The following is a 21,423-nucleotide window of genomic DNA, read 5'->3' on the forward strand; positions in this document are numbered from 1 at the left end:
TGTAGAAACCTGATCTTCCAGGGATGTTAATTCAATATTGGGTCACTTACTGGATGTGTTCATGAATACTATCATCTGAGTTGCTTAGATGCTCATAAGTGTACTCTTGGGATTGTAATTGACTCTTGGTGCAGATGAATGGAGACTGTGTTGACTGGCCATTAAGGCTAATTAAAATAGTAGGTCAGGTGCTCAGTGATGGGAAGTATAATTTTCAAACAAGGTTGCCATTAGCACTTTATTGTACCGACTGTGCTTGCTTATAAGTCAAGTCCCACTGCAAGCTGCACTAACCCAGATCTGCCGATGCATAAAGTGCCAGCAGATCTGTGTCTGTGTGGTTTGTTAGGAGTAATCAGTAGAACAAACAGCATTGATCCTGGTCTGCAGGCACATTATGCTACAGCAAATCAGGATATTTGTTGTTCACAGTCATTTTTTATTATTAAGCAAATACATAATATATGGTATGCACGGGTAAGACCAAGCAATGAGCCCTGTGCTGTTCATGTCTAGAGAAGTTGAATCAATCGTAGCTAAGATAATGTTATGTCATTACTGATGATTTGAACATTATCACCAACATACTTTGATATTATAGTAAAAATAAAAGTTTTCAACTAGAATGTTTCTTGCCGTAATACCCCTAAAGTCAGTTAAAACAAGAAAAAAGAATGCTTTTAGAATGCAGTATGATATTCTTTTAGCTAGAATGTATGAACAAATATAATGTATATATAGAACTAGTCCAAAACTGCCAGAATTTTTAGCAGTGCTGAAAATGTCAATTTAGTTTACCATGGCTAAAAATTCCCCATCATTTTTATAGTGAATGACTTGTAATGTCAGTAAAATCAATGAGGAATAGTGTTTTGAAGTCTTGTGGCAAGAGCGAAAAGTGTAAAAAGAATCAAATATTGATTGAGGACAATTTTCCTTAAAACATGAAAAATTCAAGGAGTTAGAAACTCTGGCAAATCAGATTTCTAACTCTTAAGGTTGATATAGAGGAGATGGCTGCACAGCTACCCAATATACAGTACAGTGAAACCCAGATTCTGAGACCACCCCTTCCGCCAACAAAAGTTGGTCTCTCAAGACACTTGGTCTCTTTATACAGTACCCAGAAACCCTTTGATTTAGTCCTAGTTTAGAAAAAATATTGTACAGTTCATTTTTGAGAATGAAGTACTTAATTATGACATTGTGTGGACTTTTGATATGCCACAGTTAACGGTCTTTTCAAGTTTATATGTATAATGCTTGAAATTTAATTTTTTTTTAATGAAAGGTGCCTGAATTTTGTAATGAAATAAACCAAATATACTTGCTTAGTTGAGTCCAGCTGCAAACTGGACAGACCTAGTTCTGTCATTGCATAATGCGACAGCAGATTTGAGTCTGTGCAGTTTCTTAGGAGTAATCAGTAGATCAAACAATGTAGACCCTGATCTGCAGGACCTTGATGTTATGGCAGATCATTATCACTTTGGTTTGTGATTTTATGATTTACAAGCATGTGTACACAGAATATATTTATGAACCATGTTAATTAAGAGAATAAACTGAAATGCGTAATATTAAATTACAGTATGTACTCACTTATAAGACAAGTCAGTCTGCACACAAGAAAGATCAAAATCTGTTGTAGTATGATGCACCTGTAGATGAGGGTCTGTGCTGTTTGTTCTATTGATTACTCCTAACCAATTGCACAGACCCAAATCTACCAGTGCATTATGCAACAGCAGATCCTGGTCTGTTAAGTTTGCAGTTGGACTAATCTTATAAGTGAGTATATAGGGTAAGTTTCCTTTTCATTATCCAACAGATGTAAAACAATACCATCCATTCGGTAAAAAAAAAAAAAATTACATGAATAAAACTGATGAATAATGAACTAATATAATTTAGCTGTTCCAGTTTACAGAAAAGGAATCCATGATGATAAATGAATAAATGTTTAAAGGAAAATTGTAATCAAATTAATACAGAATGTTGGAATGAAATAAATAGAACTTCATTTAATAATTAAATAAGAAATGCTCTGGTTACAAAATATCAAAAAGGATGAAATAAGAAACTAATAAATTTTTGAAAATTTAATAAACTAATGAGATAACATTTGTGAAAAATAAGCAGTATTAAAAAGTGCCTATGTCTCACCAATGCTTTGCAGACAAGATAATAAAAGCAGTATTACACTACATTCAGTGATATAGAAAAATAATTTGGTTATACAACACTAACCAAAAGCATGAGTGGATATCAAATGCAGTATTTTAGAAATCTGATGTTCTGTACAGAACAGTCTTTTTGGAGTGAGGATCTGCCATTTCGGCAGAAAATGCTGTTATTAAAATGTATATATACTACAGGGAATTAAAGTTTATGTACTTGCACATTCATCTACAAGTTCGATAATCTACTTTGATTATCCTACAGTCATGTTATAATAGTTTGGAGAAAGGCACCCATTTGTGGTCCAGTGGCCTAAGGAGCTTGTTTTTTTTTACAGATCACATATATCTCACATCTGCCTTAGGCTCAGCTAGCATGGATACATGATATAGCTTGCTAGTTGCTTCCCATGGGTCAGTGGTTCTTCCTGGAATTTTTCTCGGTTCTTCCTCCACCAGATATACTGGGTGTAATGTAAAGCCTTTCATGTGCTATAAAATGGTGTTGAACCCAAACAACAACTTTGGAAAAAAACAATGTGCAAAAACTTATGAACCTCATTTGTAGTTTTTCTGGCAAGAGATTTTGCAACCACATGTCATTTATTTTCACCCAGTTTATATACTTTTCAGAAAAACAGTCAAAAAGTTATGAAACAGATTATTTGAATAGCAATCAATTAACTGTGATTTCAGTAAAATGGTGCTAAAATTACTATCATTTACACTAAATTGTAGACTTAGCTCCATCTGTTTCTAGTTCTTATATTTATAATTTGGCTGAAATTTATAAAGTAAGAGAAAGAGGAAAATTAAGACAGAAAATACTATTTAAGTGATTAAATCACAAATTGGCCTGGCTCATAGAATCGGTAAATAGAAGTGACTAAATCACAAATCAGTCTGACTTGTAGAATCAGCAAATTAAAAAGTGAGAAAAAATCTCTAAATTTTGAGAGGAATTAGATTTTCTTTTGCAAAATATTCAATGGTTTGTTTCATTTCTTGAAAATGTTCCTGGTGTTACATGATTGAGTGGTTGGTTGGTTGATTTTTGTGGCATTTTCAACACAGTAGTGGATATATCATGCAGAGAAAATGGAAGTGAAGTGCCATTCCCAAGGACAGCTTGGGTGGTTAATGAATCCATGATCTCTTGATTAGGAGTCCCATGCTCTATCAACCTAGCTACCATGACTCCCTTTGAGTAATTTGTCTCTTTTGTTGAGTCTGCTTTAGATGGCTCATTTTTGAGTTATTTGTCTCATTGCTGAGTCTGCTTAAGATGGCTTTCTTTGAGTAATTTGTTTCTCAGTTGAGTCTACTTAAGATGACTCCCTTTGAGTACTTTGTCTCTTTGTTGAGTGTACTTAATATGGCTCCTTTGAGTAATTTGTCTCTTTGTTGAGTCTACTTAAGATGATTCTGAGTAATTTGTCTCTTTGGTGAGTCTCCTTAATATGGCTCTCTTAGAGTAATTTGTACCTTTGTTGAGTCTGCATAAGATGGCTCTGTTTGAGTAATTTATCTCTGTTGACTCTACTTAAGATGGCTCCCTTTGAGTAATTTGTCTCTGTTGAGTCTACACAAGATGGCTCCCTTTGTATAATTTGTGTCTTTGGTAAGTCTTCTTAAGATAGATTGGAATTTATTTCAGCTACAAGTTATGGAATCAAGTTGCAACGTAAGGGACTCTTGGATAATTTTTTGTCTGGAATAATGTTTTACTGAAGCAGAGGTGCTGGTAGAAAAAGTGGCCAATTTATTTTGGTCCATATATTATTGCCTGATAGTGGAATAAAGAATGGCTACCATATTTATTCATCAAATACATGTGCTCAGCTTCAAGCATTGTTGACCCATTTCATTACATAATTTTTGTGCTAATGTATAAAGTTTAATAACACAGTGTGAGCATAGACATTTACATATCAGTAAATTAGTCAATGGCACATGTCTGTTTCAAAGTTTGATTCATGTTATATAGTTATTCATGTGGTATAAATGGCTTTGTATGGTTTCTATAAGTACATTAAAAATATATTTTCATTTTTCAGATAATGCATTCAAATAGATACAATACCAAGATAATTACCTACCTCCTGGCCAGACCAGGTTGTCTGCCATGGTGTATCATTGGCAAGGGTACTTTGTTCCCATATTTTTTTGACATGATATAACCAGTAATGTGTTAAAAGCCCTGTTAAATGACAACCAGCAACAGCCAAGATAATCCATTCAGTGTCTGAGAACATAATTATATGACTTGAATGTTGGTATCAAAGTGCTTTCTGCATGCAAGTGATGAATTAGGAATTCCAACCCTGTCTTGATTGTCATCACCCACATCCTTGTATTTTCATTCAAGTCCTCTCATAATTGTCATCACCCACATCTTTGTATTTTCATTTCAGTCCTCTCATAATTGTCATTACCCACATTGTATTTTCATTCCAGTTCTCATCATTGTCATCACCCACATCCTTGTATTTTCATTCCATTCCTTTTATAATTGTCATCACCCACATACATGTATTGAATTTTCATCCCAGTCCTCTCATTTGGATCATTGTCATCACCCACATTATTTTATTTTCATTCCTTTGAATCCATTATATAGGAATTTTCCTGAACACACCCTGTTCCTAATGTGTTTGGAATCCTTGCATGAATATTCACACACCCTCTTGTTTGCTTGTACCATGCTACCAAATTTAAAAACAAAAAGCATCAAGGATATAAAAAATGCACAAAACTCATTTCATTCATCAATTTATAATTTCTAACCTGATTGTCGTTTGGGCGTTTCTAATACTATCAACTTCTTGGCGTATCAAACCAGACAGAATTTATGATATTACTGAGATTATCAAAGATGGTGAACTGTACATAATAATTTTGATAAGTAGGAAGATAAAATAACGAACTTGCGAAAACAAGATTCACTCAAGTTTGTTTACAAAGATCTTTTACAGGAAGCTAAAAGGCAACACACTGCGAAGCAAGAAACTTGGATGCAAGTATTTAATAAAAATATAAGCAGTGAGGAGTGGTCTGATATATATAACCGGGCAAAATGCTGTACCAAGGATACCAAGTTGATCTCTTTTAACTTTAAATTAATCCATAGAATAATCGCTACTAATGATTTTCTTAAAAGAATTAACATATTTGATGACAACAAATGTACTTTCTGTAAGAGTGAAACTGAAAGTATTGAGCATCTCTTTTATGACTGCAGTATTACTTCACAATTTTGGTACCGTTTTATTGAAGTTTTTGCACCTTTTTGCCCAAATATTGTACATCTGTCCAAAAAAGAAACATTTTTAGGAAGTGAACAACTGGACAGTTTGGGTAATTTTCTGCTTATTTTGGCAAAATATTATATTTATACTTGCAGATTCAATATGAAAAATCCTTCTATTTTTTGCTTTTAAGCATATAGTTGCAATGTATAAGAACATTGAAAAATACACTGCTAAGGTAAATAAAAAAGAGGACCAGTTTCTTCAGAAATGGACTTCAACAATGAACATTCAACTTGTCTCTGACTTGAGGGTAAACAGGAACAAAATACTGTAATATCACAAAAGCCATGTCACCTAGATTGTGTGCCATATGCATGTGTATATGCGTGTGTGTGTGTGTGTGTTTTTCTTTTTTACTTTCTCTGTAGATTATATTTATTATCCCTAGATTGTCTGATAACCAGAAATGTTTGATTGTAAGGTGACCCTGGGATGGTTCCCCGACCCATTGGTCAACTTATTACGGGTTTAATAAAAAAAAAAAAAAAAAAAATAAAGAAAAAAAAAAAAAAGATGGTGAACTGAGTCACATCGGTTGCCTGAAAACTGAGACTTGCCAATGCAAATATGGCAACCCTGTTACTAAAGAAACTCCTATTTAATTTGAAAAGTTGACAAGTATACAGTGTTTGGGTCCCCATGGTGACTCAAGTTAGAAATTATGAATTGATGAATGAAATGACGAAGTTTCATGCATTTTTATTTATCCTTGATGTCTTTTATTTTTAAATTAAGTTGCAATGTACAGACAGGATGGGGTATGAATACTACAGAGAGCATGATGGCACATAAACAGAATCTGGAAAGATGTTCATATAACTTTAAATGCCCATGACAAAATTTGAACATCACTCATTTTATTGGACAAAAGATGATTGTGTGACTACTGGTTCTTGCCATTTTTATTGCATCCATGCCACTATAAAATTGGCTTAGATATAAGAGCCCACTTGTTCATCTGTTCATTTATCCATCCTTTGATTTATCACAATAGTCTGTGTACATAGGTAGTCTTGCAATTTCTGATGGACCGCTGTAAAACTTGATTCGCTTTATGGCCATGCATATACAAATGTACCAAAAATTACTGTGCTTCCTAAAGTTTTGTTAGAGTTATTGCCCTTTTGTCTTTCAGCTGAATGCAGTGTGCAACAGAATCTTTTGAATGCAACTAGTCCTAAAGTTGTTAGTTTAAAGAAAATTTATTCAAGAAAACATCCTCCTATTCCATTATCTGGAATTCATCCATAGATAGCTGAAAGGTTATTGAAAATTGTCCCCCATCACACAACATGTATGGAACTAGCTTTTCATTTTTGATGGATCACTTGGTATGTATTATACCCATCATATATAGATATAAGCACATCGTCAAATCACAGTGATTGCACGATTTGTCTCACCTGTGAATCATAGTTGAAATACTTCTGTCTCATCTGTGAACCATGGTTGAGAAAGAGGAATCACTGTTTTTATGGTGTTGTTGTTGATGTCAATGACATCAGTGTTAAGTTTTTGCATTTAGTTTATTTGACACTGTTGTATGTACACTTTTGAAACTTAATATACTTATTCATCTTGGAAGGTACTACTGAAGATGGGCAAATAGTATGCCACATTGCATGCTCTGGTGATTACACTGAGGTTTTGTCTTGTTTTTAATTTGTATGTGTGTGTTTGTGGATTTGATTTTTAATGAAGCTTAAAAAAAAATCAGTCTTATCGCTACGATGTCTGCATTGTGACAGCTTATAGTGATGTCTAGCACTGGGGCATCATGCCTCAGACATGTAGCATCATGTCCCACCCAGTCTCATTATCCTGACACCAGGCCTACCAGTCCTAACACTAAGCCTTAATGCTGAGTGCCTAGTACCATTTTTATAAGTGTTTGGTACGACTTGGCCGAGGTTCAAACTCATGACCTCCCGCATCCAAGGCGGACGCTCTAACCACTAGGCCACTGGAGCGGTCATGTTTTGGAGTTTAACACCATTTCACAACTCAATATAGGCTATACACTGTGGTTAGTATAATTGGTGTAGGAAGAACCCAGGAAAACCCCGGTAAGAACCACCAACCCATGGGAGTTACTGGCAAGTTTTTCACATACTCACATTGGCAGAGCCTAAGACTTGCCAATAATGGAACCCATGTGGAGGGAGGTGAGATGGCAGTGATCAGTAAAGGCAAATGCTTTGGATAACTCAGCCACCTGGTTCCTCAGTTTTTGCATTTTGCTCCATTTCTATGACACCTTTGTACATGTATGAATCCTTATGGCTATATTCATTTTGGAGGTACTACTCGTTCATGGGCAAATATCTGTCATGGTGACATACTTTTCATATATCAACAAATACCAGTACATTGTTTTTGCATTTAGCTGATTTCATCTGTCACTGTTGAATGCACAGTTAGGAAACTTGATGTGTGTGTAATTTATCGTGTAGCTCTCACCACCAAAAAATGTAGGTGACAGTGACTAACTGTTCACACTTCATTGATCATGTTCAGTTTTTGCATTTAACTCATTCATTGAATACTGCTGTTTGTACAGTTTGAAGGATGTATTTATAATGATATATTAATCAACTCATTGATTTTTTGTTAAGGTCACAGTCACCTACTTTTTCTTGCTCTAGTGATTGGATGAAGTTATGGATTATGCCATGGTTGGCATGTGAGATATTAGCATTTTGCAGAAATTGTTATTGTTAGAGCTGTTGCCCTTTGTTAGTATGAACTGAATGTTGTATTATACAGAGTATTTTGTGTGCATCAAGTCTCACAGTTTTCAGTGAATTGTATTATACAGAGTATTGTGTGTGCATCAAGTTTCAGTTTTCACTGGATTGTATTATACAGAGTATTGTGTGTGCATCAAGTCTCAGTTTTCAATGGATTGTATTATACAGAGTATTGTGTGTGCATCAAGTCTCAGTTTTCAGTGGATTGTATTATAGAGTACTGTGTGTACATCAAGTCTCAGTTTTCAATGGATTGTACTATACAGAGTATTGTGTGTGCATCAAGTCTCAGTTTTCAGTGGATTGTATTATACAGAGTATTGTGTGTGCATCAAGTCTCACAGTTTTCAGTGGATTGTATTATAGAGTATTGTGTGTGCATCAAGTCTTACAGTTTTCAGTGGATTGTATTATACAGAATATTGTGTGTGCATCAAGTCTCACAGTTTTCAATGGATTGTATTATATAGAGTACTGTGTGTGCATCAAGTCTCACAGTTTTCAATGGATTGCCATAAAACTTTGTCTATGTTAATGTCATCATCTGAAGAAGTGCTTGTCCACATATCACTATGTACTCTTCGATTTTTGTTGGGAGCTGTTGTAACCTGGTTGGTAGAGTATTGGACTTATAATCCAAGGGTTGTTGGCTTAATACCTGCCTAAACCAACCCAGATCAATTGCCTCTGTAGCCCCATGATGAATCCATTGATGTGTTAAAAAAGCAGTTGAACCAACAAACTGACATGATCATTACAACCCTTGGGTTATTGCCCTTTTTGTCTGACTGCAATATTCAACATAATATTGTGAATGAAACTTGTTTTGGAGGGTTTTTTTCTGTGTGAAGGATGGTACATATTACAGTCATTATATAAAGATGCATATATTAAAACAAATTATACTTCTGCTATTTTTGTAAGAGTTATTGCCCTTTGTGACTTGCAGCAGGATGTAATATGACAGAATTTTGAAAATTTTCAGTTGATTGGCATGAAACTTAGTATGGCCATCAGTAGATTGACAAATCAGTTTACTTGCACTATTTTCGGAGAAGATAAAGGAACTTTTTGTCTAGAGATTGGAATCGGTCTGAATTACTTAATCAATAATTGGTTCCACTTCACCAACTGATAATTGATTTATAATTGGTCACTAAGAGCAAATTTTAATTTTGTTGGTTATGCAGTTATATCTTTGCTCAAAAGTTCAAAATGTTAATAAATGTACAGGAGTAATCTTTTAAATTAATGACATGTATATGAGAACCTGAGAGAAATATTAAAAAAATTATATTGTGTTGTATTATTTTTGTCCTTCAACTTTGTTAAATGACAGCAACTTTTTATGGCTGATTATTTTTATGTAACTGAAAAACTGTTGCGATCCATCAAATTCTTTTCATTTATATGTGATGAGTCATCTATCATTTAAAGTATAGAAAGACATGGTTTTCGTGTTTGTTATTATATACAAATACTGCAAAAAAAATTTACATTTAAACTGAAACAAATCATCAAAATTTCTTTAAATTTTTTAACTCAACATTGTAACAGCAAAATCATGCAGTCATGACTATGTGTTTCTGATTATTGAAACTTTGCACCTACAGAGTATGGTCTGGTTTTATATTTGTATAATTGTGGTATGAATAAGATCGACTATAGTGGATTGGAAGTCCTCTATAGCTTACCATTTACATAGCATTTTACTAATCTTCATTGACTGCACCGGTAGCCTAGTGGTTAGAACATCCACCTCATAACTCACTTATTTTGAAGGCTCTCAAAACTCACTTATTTCGACTGCAAGAACAAACTTAAAGACCTAATAATATTTCCTACCTGAAATGTTCTCAGCATGTTTTTTTTAAATTTTTTAAAAATGTTTTTTCTAATTTCATGGTGTTTGTTTTTGTAATAATAATATATGTTTTTTATGTTATAGGTGTTGTCTAATGTTGTAAAGTGCTTAGAGCTTCTAGAGATTAGGCGCTATACAAAGTCCTCATTATTATTATTATTATTATTATTATTATTATTATTATTGTTATTATATGTGGGAGGTCTCGGGCTTAAACCCAGGCCAAATCATACCAAAGACTTACAAAAGTGGTACTAACTGCTGTCTCGCTAGGTGCTTAGCATTACAAGGTTAGTGTTTGGACTGGTCAGCCTGGTGTCAGGATAATGTGACTGGGTGGGACATGATGCTACATGTCTGTGGCATGATGCCCCAGTGCTGGACATCACTATAAACTGCCACACTGTAGACATAATAGCAATGACTGAAATTTGTTTAAAGCTACATTAAAAATGCAAAACACACACAGAACATACTAACCTTTGTTTTCTTGCATGCAACTGAAAAGTTGTCTCCCTTTCCACACAATCGCTTATTGAGTTTTACAGTTGATTATCTCATTGGCTTGCACAATCAACTATTGATTGATTATGAATGATAATCCGAACAACACTGTTTTTATCTTTAGACTCCTTTCTATCATGGTGGTAGTTGTTTTTGTGGTTTTGACACCATTTTCAGCACATGATTGACTGTACATGGTGACTAGTATATCTTGTGGAGGAAAAACCCAGGCAAGAACCTCTGACCCATGGGAAGATACTGACAAGCTTTCTCAGATGCCCATGTTAGTCGACCTCAAGACAGATGTTAGATGTCAGTGTAAAGTACTCGGCCAATTGGTCACCCAGGACTCTTCCATTATTATGGTAAGGATGGGATGTGGGAGAGGCAGATGTATATTTACATGAGAGAAGTGCTCACCAATTTCTAGAGAAAGTTACTCATCCTTTGTCACCCATCCTTTTAGAGTAAAAATCCCAACTTAAACCTTGAATATTACTTGTATTAAAGAATGAAACAACATATAATTCAGACTGTGATTTTGGTTAATTTTTTTATAAAAAATTCTTACTAATTCAGTTTATTTAATGTATTTAAATCAGCTGTATGTTACTGTGTTTTTTTATTTAAAAAATGAAAAGATATTTTAATCATTAAATTCTTTGCCGGGTTTTTGCTTGAATGTTAAACAATGCTGTTTTGTAACATGAAGGCTTCAGTTCATGCTGGACCGCTGCGGTGGCCTAGTGGTTAGAACGTCTGCCTTGGAAGCGGGAGGTAAAGTCTATAAAGATTTATAAAAATGGTACAAACAGCTGCCTCGCTAAGCGTTCAGCATTAAGAGGTTAGTGTTTGGACTGGTCGGCCTGGTGTCAGGCTAATGTGACTGGGTGGGACATAATGCTACATGTCTGCGGTATGATGCCCCAGTGCTGGACATCACTGTAAACTGCGTACTGCAGACATCATAGTGATATCACTGAAAAATTGTTAAAGCTATGTTAAAAATCCTAATCACACACATGCACACCCACACACCCACCCACCCACACATACAACACACACACACAGTTCGTGGTAATTTATTATGCACCAGTGCATTCTTGTGACTTACAGGGTAAATTGGTTTTCATGTGCACTTAACATTCAAGCTTAAATGGTCTAATATCCACAGGCAATTAAGTAATTGTCTAATCTTTTAGTTAACAGTCTCATTTGAAAGCTTTTTTTGCCATTTTGGTCTATAGCCACCTGTAATTTCATTGATTTTGTTTCATGAGAAGCATTTAATCATTCTGGGTAATCATATGTTTCATGGTGCTGACTTTTATGTTGCACTGTCTCATATCCTTTGAGTTGTAATTATCGTACGTGTCTCTAAGCAACACAACACCCTAAGCAGATGCTCAATTGATTTATCACAAGAAAAAGTGCATGTTCTCTGTCTTGTGTAAAAGTTGACATACTTTGTATTTATTTTGTCATGATATAGATGTAAACATTTATTACCATATATACTAATTTGTAAGTTGAGTCAAACTGCAAACTATGCAGACCCACACCTGCAGCCTCATACTGTGTTGACATATCTGGGTCTATGTACTTTTGTTAGTATTAATTAGAAAAACATACAACCTAGACCCTGATCTGCCAGTATGTTATGCAATGGCAGATCAGGGTCTGTGTTGTTTGCTGTTTAACTCAACTTATACAGGAGTATATATGGTGTGTTAGCTATGGAATCAGTCAGACAACTCTAATTTATTAGGAGCCAGAATTTGATTCACCAGTCATAAAGATGCTATCATATTTGTTGACCAACTTCCCTGGCAGTCATTGAAGACAGCAGCAGGTGGATTACAAAAAAAATTCCTGTGAAATTGCCAAATTACTGCTGCTTGTTACTTTGTTGTTTTATTTGTAGAAAAAAATTGATTGTAATGGGGTTACTCATCTCTTGGTAAAGGACAATATTAATGTTGATTAAATTGATAGATGTTGACTGCAATGGACTTCACAAGTCACTTATCTCCTAATTAGATGGCTCTTTGTGACAAGCCATCCCATTTCATTGTTATTGGCATTAATCGGACCTCAATCAGATGTCAAAATACCAGGTAACACTTTTATTTTAGCTCTTCTGGTCATAAATCCAGAAGACCTTATAGGATGCCCTGTTGTTTGTGGTCCCCACATCTGTTGTTAGCCCATGTATGTTATCTCTGTTGTTTGCCCATGTGTGCTATCTCTTTTGTTAGCCCATGTGTGCTATCTCTGTTGTTAGCCCATGTGTGCTATCTCTGTTGTTAACCCATGTGTGCTATCTCTGTTGTTAGCCCATGTGTGCTATCTCTGTTGTTAGCCCATGTGTGCTATCTCTCCTTTTCGAAAATCACTTGGATGAATGCCAAGAATCTATATACAGGTTCATCCCAACATCAAGGAATCCTAATGTAAATGCTGCCACTTGGAGAGATGATCACATCAGCTTGGAGTTTTACTAAAAGACTTCTTATGATGTCTAGTTGTTTCAAAATGAAACTGTGCTAATGTGACATCCAATATGGCATGGTGTGAGTTATTTCTACTTGTGAACAGAAAGATATATTGACATTGGGCTTTCACCAAAACTGGTTGGTTCGAAATGAGAAAGGTACAGATATGACTGCCAATATGGCCAACAGGGCAGCCATCTTGAAAATCTTAAAACTATGTCTACTGAATGGATGCTCATTATCAACATGGCATTGTAACTAAAACTCTTCCTATAATGACTACTTGATTATAATTTTAAAGGTGACAATCTGGCATCCAATATGGCCACCATGGCAGTCATCTTGAAAATTTAATTATTGTTACTTCCCCCATGAATAGGTGGTCATACCAACATGGTATTTCACCCGAAGACTTCATATGATATCTGGATGGTCTTAAATGAAACTGGTGCTGATCAGATTTCAGATATTGCTACCTTGATATCCATCTTGAAAAACTTGTCATGGAAGGATGATCTTAATTGACCAAGAATTTCAACCATAAGACTTCTTATGATGTCTAGTTTGTCCTAAATGAAAATGGTGCTGATCTGAAATTTTATATGGTCACCATGGTAGCAGTTGTGAAAATCTTGTGGACATTTTTTAACTTGTGCTATTGCCACACCTCTGAATGGATGGCCATATCAGTATGAGATTTTCATTAAAAGACTTCATGTAATGTCTTCTTGGTCCTAAGTGAAAATTGTGCAAGGCTGATATCTAGCATGGCACTGTTGCAGCCATATTGAAAATCAAACTGCTACGCCAGAAGAATGGAAAATCTTATTAAAATGGTGCTGACTAATCTCTAATATAGCTACCATGGCAGTCATCTTGAAAATCTTAATATCGCTACACCTCTTGAATGGAAAGTAATGATTGACATAGGTTTTTTAACTAGAAGACTTATTTTGATGTCCAGTTGACCCTAAATGAAAATGGGGCCAATTTAATCTCCAATATGGCCACTACATTGGCCATTTTTTAAAAATCTTACCACAGCTTCTGCTGGTTTATGGTCATATCAACATGGGGGTTTTACCAAAAGATTTCTTATGATGTCTAGTTAGCTCTAAAAAAAAAAAATGGTGCTGATCTGACACCCAATATGACCACCATAGGGTCCATCTTGAAAATCTTGTTATTGCTACTGCTGCTAAATGGATGGTTATATTGACATGGGATTTCATGAAGACTTATCATAGTATCTAATTTGTCTTAAATGAAAATCATGCTGATCTCAGCAATATGGCTAATATGTTGACTGTTGTATAAAAAAATAATTTATTATCGCTTAAGAAGTCAATACTCAGCAGTTTAAATGAAGAACTGGTTTTATCTTCAATGAATTCCCGGAAACACTTCTTGGTCAGTGGAGCACCAGTTTCTTCAAGGACCTTTGGTCTCCCATCACACACCCCACAAAGTGAAAATTGAACAAAAGTACTTATTTGATGCTTTATTTTAGCTCAAGTTAATGCTGCAACCTCACTTTGTTTGTATTTAGTGAACATTCAGAAACATTGGAAAATATATCACATTAATTTGTTTTAAAATGAAATTTTTAGCTTGGATCAATCGCTTTTTGGACAAAGTCCCATTAAGTTAGCTTTATCTTATGCACAAGTTAACAAAGAGAACAAGTACAATAAATGCGGCACAATAAACAAAACTGATTGCGCTGCAACCTTTTGTTATTTTGGCATATTTGGAGATTATGTGAGAGGATAGAGGACTTGTCTTCAATGAACAACAGTTTGTGTTACAGATAGAATGGATTAATTCAAAGGTGACTAGGTCTATTAGACACATTATTTCACTGTCATACAATCAATAGATATGTTGCTGACTAATCATTACGGGTCATTATGTTTTCCCAGTTGTTTAAACGTGCTATAGCAAAAAAAGAACACAGCAAAAGAGGTGTGAAAGCTTTTCTCCTTTATTTATAAAACTGGTAACTGAAGGAATGCCCTTGGGTGTGTATTATGGAGTTTACTATTTAATGGGGTCATTTATTTACTGTTTTTATTAGACCCAACAATAAAACAGTTATCTTCATAGCTGATAAATCAATAATCTCCCCAAATTAGAGGACTTTTAAAGTAAGGAAAACAAGACTTTATTTGCTTTAACTACTAAATCTTTGAGTGTTAATTTTGTATACATTGATTTGATCAACATCGTACAAAGTGTATAAGGTATACTTCAGCATATACATCACATTATGTGCACTCCAGTTTTTTTTTTTTTTTTTCTGAAAGCAACATTGTGGTACACATGAGGACTTGTGGATAAATTACATCAGATTTATTTATAGCTTAAAGGTTAATTGATAACCTACGCTATTGGACTCTTCACTATGATTCAGTCATTTTGTGAGTGCACTTGTGCTCTTGTCATCTTTATTTGCAGGCCTTTTGAAAAATCTTAAGAGACCTATGATGAGTCATTAGGTATTTCCCAGTCAGATCTTGACCCCGAAACTGTCTGTCATGGATTGCAGTTTCTAGCTGTTTCATAAGCTGAATCCACAAAAATGGATTCTTTTTATAAGCTGTACTGGTCAAGAGCCAGAAGAGCTCATGGGATGACCTGTTGTCATCGTCCATTGTCTGTCATATGTCTATCCATTAGCACAAGTTTGTCAAGGTAACTTCTCCAAAACTACATGGGGAATTGTCATGAAACTTACACATTTATCCCAAGGCTTAATTGGGTCTAAATGAAAATTGTGCCACTTGGACATCCAATGTGACTATAAGAGTGGACATTTTTTAATTGTGCTATTGCCTCACCTTCCGAATGGATGGTCAGATGTCTGATGATTTCTTATTGGTTTTAGGTGAAAATTGTGCCAAGCTGATATTCAGTATGGTTGTGGGGGGTGGGATGCGGGCAGCCATATTAAAATCAAATTGCTACTCCTCCTGAATGGAAAGTCATTATTGACATGGGCTTTTCACCAAAGAATTAATTTTATGTCAAGTTAATTTGAAATGAAAATGGTGCTGATCTGATCTCCAATATGGCCACTGCATTGTCCATCTTGAAAATCTTCTTATCACAACTTTGCTGGATGGATGGTCATATCAACATGAGGTTTCACCTAGAGATTTCTTATAATGTCTAGTTAGCCCTAAATGAAAATATTGCTGCTCTGACATCCAATATGGCCACCATTGGATCCATCTTGAAAATCTTGTTATTGCTGCTTCTAAGTGGATGGTTATATTGACATGGGATTTCATGAAGACTTATCATAATGTCTAGATGGTCTTAAATAAAAATCATGCTGATCTCAGCAATATGGCTAATGTGGTGACTATTGTAAAAAAATAAATAATGTATTATTGCTTACTAAGTCAGTATTCAGCGGTTTAAATGAATAAATGGATTCATTTTGGATGAATTCCTGGAAATACTTTTTGGTATTTGAGTACCAGTCTCTTCAAGGACCTCTTGTTTTAAAGTTGGGACTGACCCACCCCCGCACAAAATGAATATTGAACATTAATTTTGCTCAGATTAATGCTGCAACCTCACTTTTTTGTATTTAGTCAACATTCAGAAACAATGGAAAATATCTAAAATTATTTTGTTTTAAAATGAAATCTTTAGCTAGGATCAATCACTTTTTGGACAAATTTCCATTACTTTAATTTAGCTTTATTTTTTGCACAAGTTAACAAAGAGAATGAATATAATAAATGTGGCACAATAAACAAAACTGATTGTGCTGTAACCTTTTGTTATTGTGGCATATTTGGAGATTATGTAGGAGGATAGAGGACTTGTCTTCAATGAAGAGCATGCAGTTTATGTTACTGATAGAATGGGTTAATTAAAAGGTGACTAGGTCTAGTAGACATATTGTTTCATTGTCAGACAATCAATAGATATGTTGCTGACTAATAATTATGGATCATTATGTTTTTCTGATTGCTTAAACATGCTATGGCAAAAAAAGAGTACGGCAAAAGAGGTGTGACAGCTTTTCTCCTTTACTTATAAACAACAAAACCTGTAACTGAATGAATGCCCTAAGAACTGTACTATAGACAAATCATCAGTCCCTCATACCTGGTGGTTTGAGTCATAGAGTCATTAGGTGATAGATTTACAACAAAATATGCAAATGGTAGGCCAGATTGATTAGAAAAGATACTAGAGACAACAACTAATTCTTACTATCATCCTCTAAGACTTATTTGTGAACCTGATAAAATATAACCTCACCATCCGACTTTACTGTAAATGCCAGTTTAACATATTTTGAGATAGTAGATCAACTTGCTGTAAATTAATGAATAGTTTTTAGAAAGCATTAGAGTGGAATAAAATACTGTTGTTGGGTGAAATTCTTTTGTTTAGTTTTCTAAAAGACACCTGTTTTAAAATCAGTAATTAGTTTGAGGGGAAATAAGCAAATCATGGAAGGATAATGCTAATGCTAAGCAGCAGCAGCAAATCTGGAACTGAAAATGACAAATTTTCCTGTTCATTAAATAATTAGGTATAGCAAAATTTCTATTTTGTCATATCTCTTTTTAATGTTTTATTTTGTTTTATCTCATTTTAATGTTCTATATTAAATTTCACAACTATATGGACACTGTTATTTAATTATTGTGAAAAAATGTCCAGCAACTTTAAGTTGAACTTCATGAACCCTTGTTTTTCTTTCTGTCTCTCTCTCTTAAATACTTGTATTTGACAGACATGTCCAGTATGTCAAGTTTTTTGATTAGCACATACTTTGAGCAACTGGACATTGGTCATAGGAGATCTCAAATATATTTATATTTGGTGATGTGTGACAAAAAATGTATATATAATCTGTAATTTTAATACCCATTACTGATACTCCTGCCTTTTGAACACATGTTTACATTTTACACTGATTTTGTAGTGTGGTTCACTGGGGGAGTACCATTTAGTTTGTCGGAAGTGTCCAAAAGTTTGAGATTCAGAGTCTCTGGTGAAACACTGTTACCATCACCAACAAATCCATTTGATGAGAAAGATTTTGAAGCAATTGGTTTCCGGACTATATATGTATTAGTTCTTTCTTTCTGGTTATCCTCAAGCTGACTTTGACTAGGAATTCCAATCTCTTTTGCTCGCGAATCACTTTCCTCATTCATCAAGGGACAAGAGTCTCTATTTTTAGGCATTGTGTGGAATCGCTCAATTTTTCCAGAACTGTTAAAGCTGGTTATAAATTGAATTACCCGTTTTGAGCAGCAGAATATTTCCCTGTATGTGTATGAAAATTTTTTACTCAGTGCCATATAGATGATGAAGTTGATGGACGAATTGAACGTTTCCAGGAGATAGGTCACAGACGATATGCATTTGTACAAATTCTTTGCACGGCCTAGTCGTGAATAATCTGACCAGATGTGAGTAGCAATGCTATTCAAAGCACCTGGAAGAATACAGATGAGGAAAATGAAGGACACAGTCAAGAGCATCTTATTGATTCGATGCTGCTCGTGGGAACTGTAATGGTTTCTAGTCCTTCTATCATTTGATCTATGATTTCCATCACTTTCACTCCTGCTCATTTTTCTGCGGGTTGCCCATGACTTGTGAATTGCACGAATAATAAGGGAATTCAGCACAAAAACCAGTATAATCGGTACAAATCTGAACAGGGCATTCATCACATGGCCATAAACCTTGTAAAAGATTTTGTTTTTTCCGAAGTTTGTCAGCACCATTTTTGTGATGGTTTTATTTTTCTGTACTAATTCCACAGTCGTATACTTTAAAGCAAATGGTATGAACATGATTAATGTCACAGAATAGATCATAACAATGGCAATACATATATATTTTTTGCTACATATGTGTTTAACATGCATTGGAATGTATACTGCTATGAACCTTTCTAAAGAAATAAGCGCTGTTAACCAAGAAGTGATTCGAGCTGTGACGACACTTCCATATGCACCCACAAGGGGATAGATCTTGGCTTGAACCATTCTTGCCTCTTCAGGATCTAGTTTAGTTTGAATATTAATCCCACAAAATATCAGACTGTGTATTAGAAACAACATGTCTGATATTGCAAGTGCAGCTAATATAAAATTTGTTGCATTCCTCATTCTGTGATGAAATAGGACAATTAAACTCAACAGGTTTCCTACTGATCCAAAAAAAGAAATCAGCGGAAGGAGAATTACAGCAATAACGAAAACAATGACTTGTAGTTTATCCTGTGGAATATAGTTATCATTCCCACTGCCGTAAAATTTTGTCCAATTTCCACCCTCAGGAATATCTGGTCCATCTATATCATTCATGCTGTGACCGAATTGGTGCAATCCTTTTGCTTTAGAAAATTTTCTGGAAAAGAAAATGTAGGCAGGAAGTTAATAATTTTTAAAAATTTCCGCCATATTGTTGTTTGGTGATAGATTTAATTGCAGAAACTTTACTGTCCAACTGTCGATGATTTGCACACACCTGCAAAACATAAATATTCCCACAAAGCAGTTTATATGTGATTTCTCACCTACATTCAAGTATTAGAGCATTGCTTTTCATCTCTCTCTCTCTCTCTCTCTCTTTATCTCCCTCTCTCTCATTCCATTTAATATGCCTTATTCCAAGAAATGTTAAGTAGTGGGTAGGTGGGTGCATTTTGTTTAAACAGCTTTTTCTCACAAACAGCTGAAGAGACATTAGCTAAATCTGACAGAAAGCATCCTAGAATGAAAGCAAGCCTTATTTGTACAGATAATGCTGATTTCTAATTTGTATAAATAATGTGTTATTAAATGTAGCCATTGTTATGAAAAAATAGAAAAACTTTAAACAGCATCTCAAAAAGTGTTGAAGAAAATCTCACTAAACTTGAAACAAGTTATATTGCCAAGAATGGCTTTTTATGTTTCTTATGACTGATGTGAGCCATCTCTCTGATTTGGTTGCATTACTTAAAAAACATACTGTTCAGCATAATTTGCCAAAATTTGATCGAAAGTATTCTACCATGAAGATTTTCAAATTTTGTACAATGGTGCTGAATGATGCTGAAAAAATCTGGCCCCAAACAGCTTGAAAATATAATCTTGCTCTGATTGGTTGAAAAAAAAAAAAACTTTACCCATTTATGTAGTTGAATTAATAAATTATTTTGAGGTGAAGAGAAAAAAGTATCATGGTGTGAACAAATAATTAAAGCTTCTAAACCCCTTCCCCCAATTAAATGGTCTGTCCCCAATCCCTGGAAGGAGAATACTGTTATATTGGAAAACCACCTTTGACTATTCACATTGTAAGAAGAATAAAGAAGTTGAAGAGATTTTATCACACTGGATTTACTTGTACTGTCTTGCAAATGAGACAAGATGTTTTGGCTGTCTTTTATTCATACATAATCCTCTTGTCATTTCTTATGTTTCTGCTTAAGATTTCACTTGCTTTTATGAAGAAATGAACAAATACTAAGTGACTGAAGAGACTTGATTATTTGGTATCTAATCAGTCTCTTAGTCTCAAGAGTTTTCCATTTGCTTTTTGAGTTCCAGCTCAAGGGTCAGGTCTTGTAGTGCTTCATATGAATGGACTCATTAATTCAAGAAAGATAAAAATGCAAATGTGATAAAATTAGGGTTGTTAACTCTACACTTATCCTCAGTCTATGAGACTGGATTCCTGATTGATGAACAGAACATGTTTATTACCAAGCACAACTCATCTAAAACTTACGATCAAATCTAGGTTGTAAGTTAGAGTGAAAATGGCCGAAGCAGAAGCCACCTTTAAAGGACACGTGCTTCTAAATGGATAATATTTAATAATTCCTTTCCTCCATTTCTGGGGGCCCTGAGTGGCTGAGTGGTCTAAAGCGCTAACCATTACAGATCACTGCCATCTCACCTCTGTCTGCGTGGGTTCGAGTCCAAGGCTTGGCTAGTGTGGGTACGTTGGAAAGCCTGCCAGTAGCTTCTTGTTGGTTGGTGGTTCTTCCCTGGGTTTTCCAGGGTTCTTCCTCCACCATTAATACTGGCCGCCATGTATAGCCTATCTTGTGCTGAAAAATGGCGTTAAACCCTAGAATAACAACAACAACAACAACCTCCATTTCTGTGAGTTGTGGTAGCTCAATTGGTGGAACTTCTGACTTGTAATCTAAGAATTGCAAGTTTGATAACTTCCCAGGTCAGTGCAGGTGACCTACCTCAGTGTGTCTTTGGTAATGGTACTTTAATTGTTCTTAATTCTGTAGCATCATATAGCCATTAATGTTTTTAAAAGTGCTGT

General features: G+C 34.8%; 2 protein-coding genes across 2 annotated transcripts in view; one reads left to right on the forward strand and one right to left on the reverse strand.

Annotated features, from left to right (window-relative positions):
- Positions 1-21,423, forward strand: part of LOC149787666 (ER membrane protein complex subunit 10-like) — a 165,637-nt gene that overhangs the window by 57,447 nt on the left and 86,767 nt on the right. The window lies entirely within an intron of this gene.
- Positions 14,593-21,423, reverse strand: part of LOC149787667 (allatostatin-A receptor-like) — a 66,832-nt gene continuing 60,001 nt past the window's right edge. The window contains exon 3 of the mRNA XM_089973866.1: positions 14,593-19,500. Within this exon, the coding sequence (XP_089829992.1) occupies positions 18,042-19,457 (1,416 nt within the window). The 5' untranslated portion in view covers positions 19,458-19,500 and the 3' untranslated portion in view covers positions 14,593-18,041. The remainder of the gene's footprint in view (positions 19,501-21,423) is intronic.

This window comes from Sinohyriopsis cumingii, chromosome 11 (genome assembly GCF_028554795.1).
Source record: "Sinohyriopsis cumingii isolate HCF-2022 chromosome 11, ASM2855479v2, whole genome shotgun sequence".
In the NCBI taxonomy this organism is placed as follows: domain Eukaryota; kingdom Metazoa; phylum Mollusca; class Bivalvia; order Unionida; family Unionidae; genus Sinohyriopsis; species Sinohyriopsis cumingii.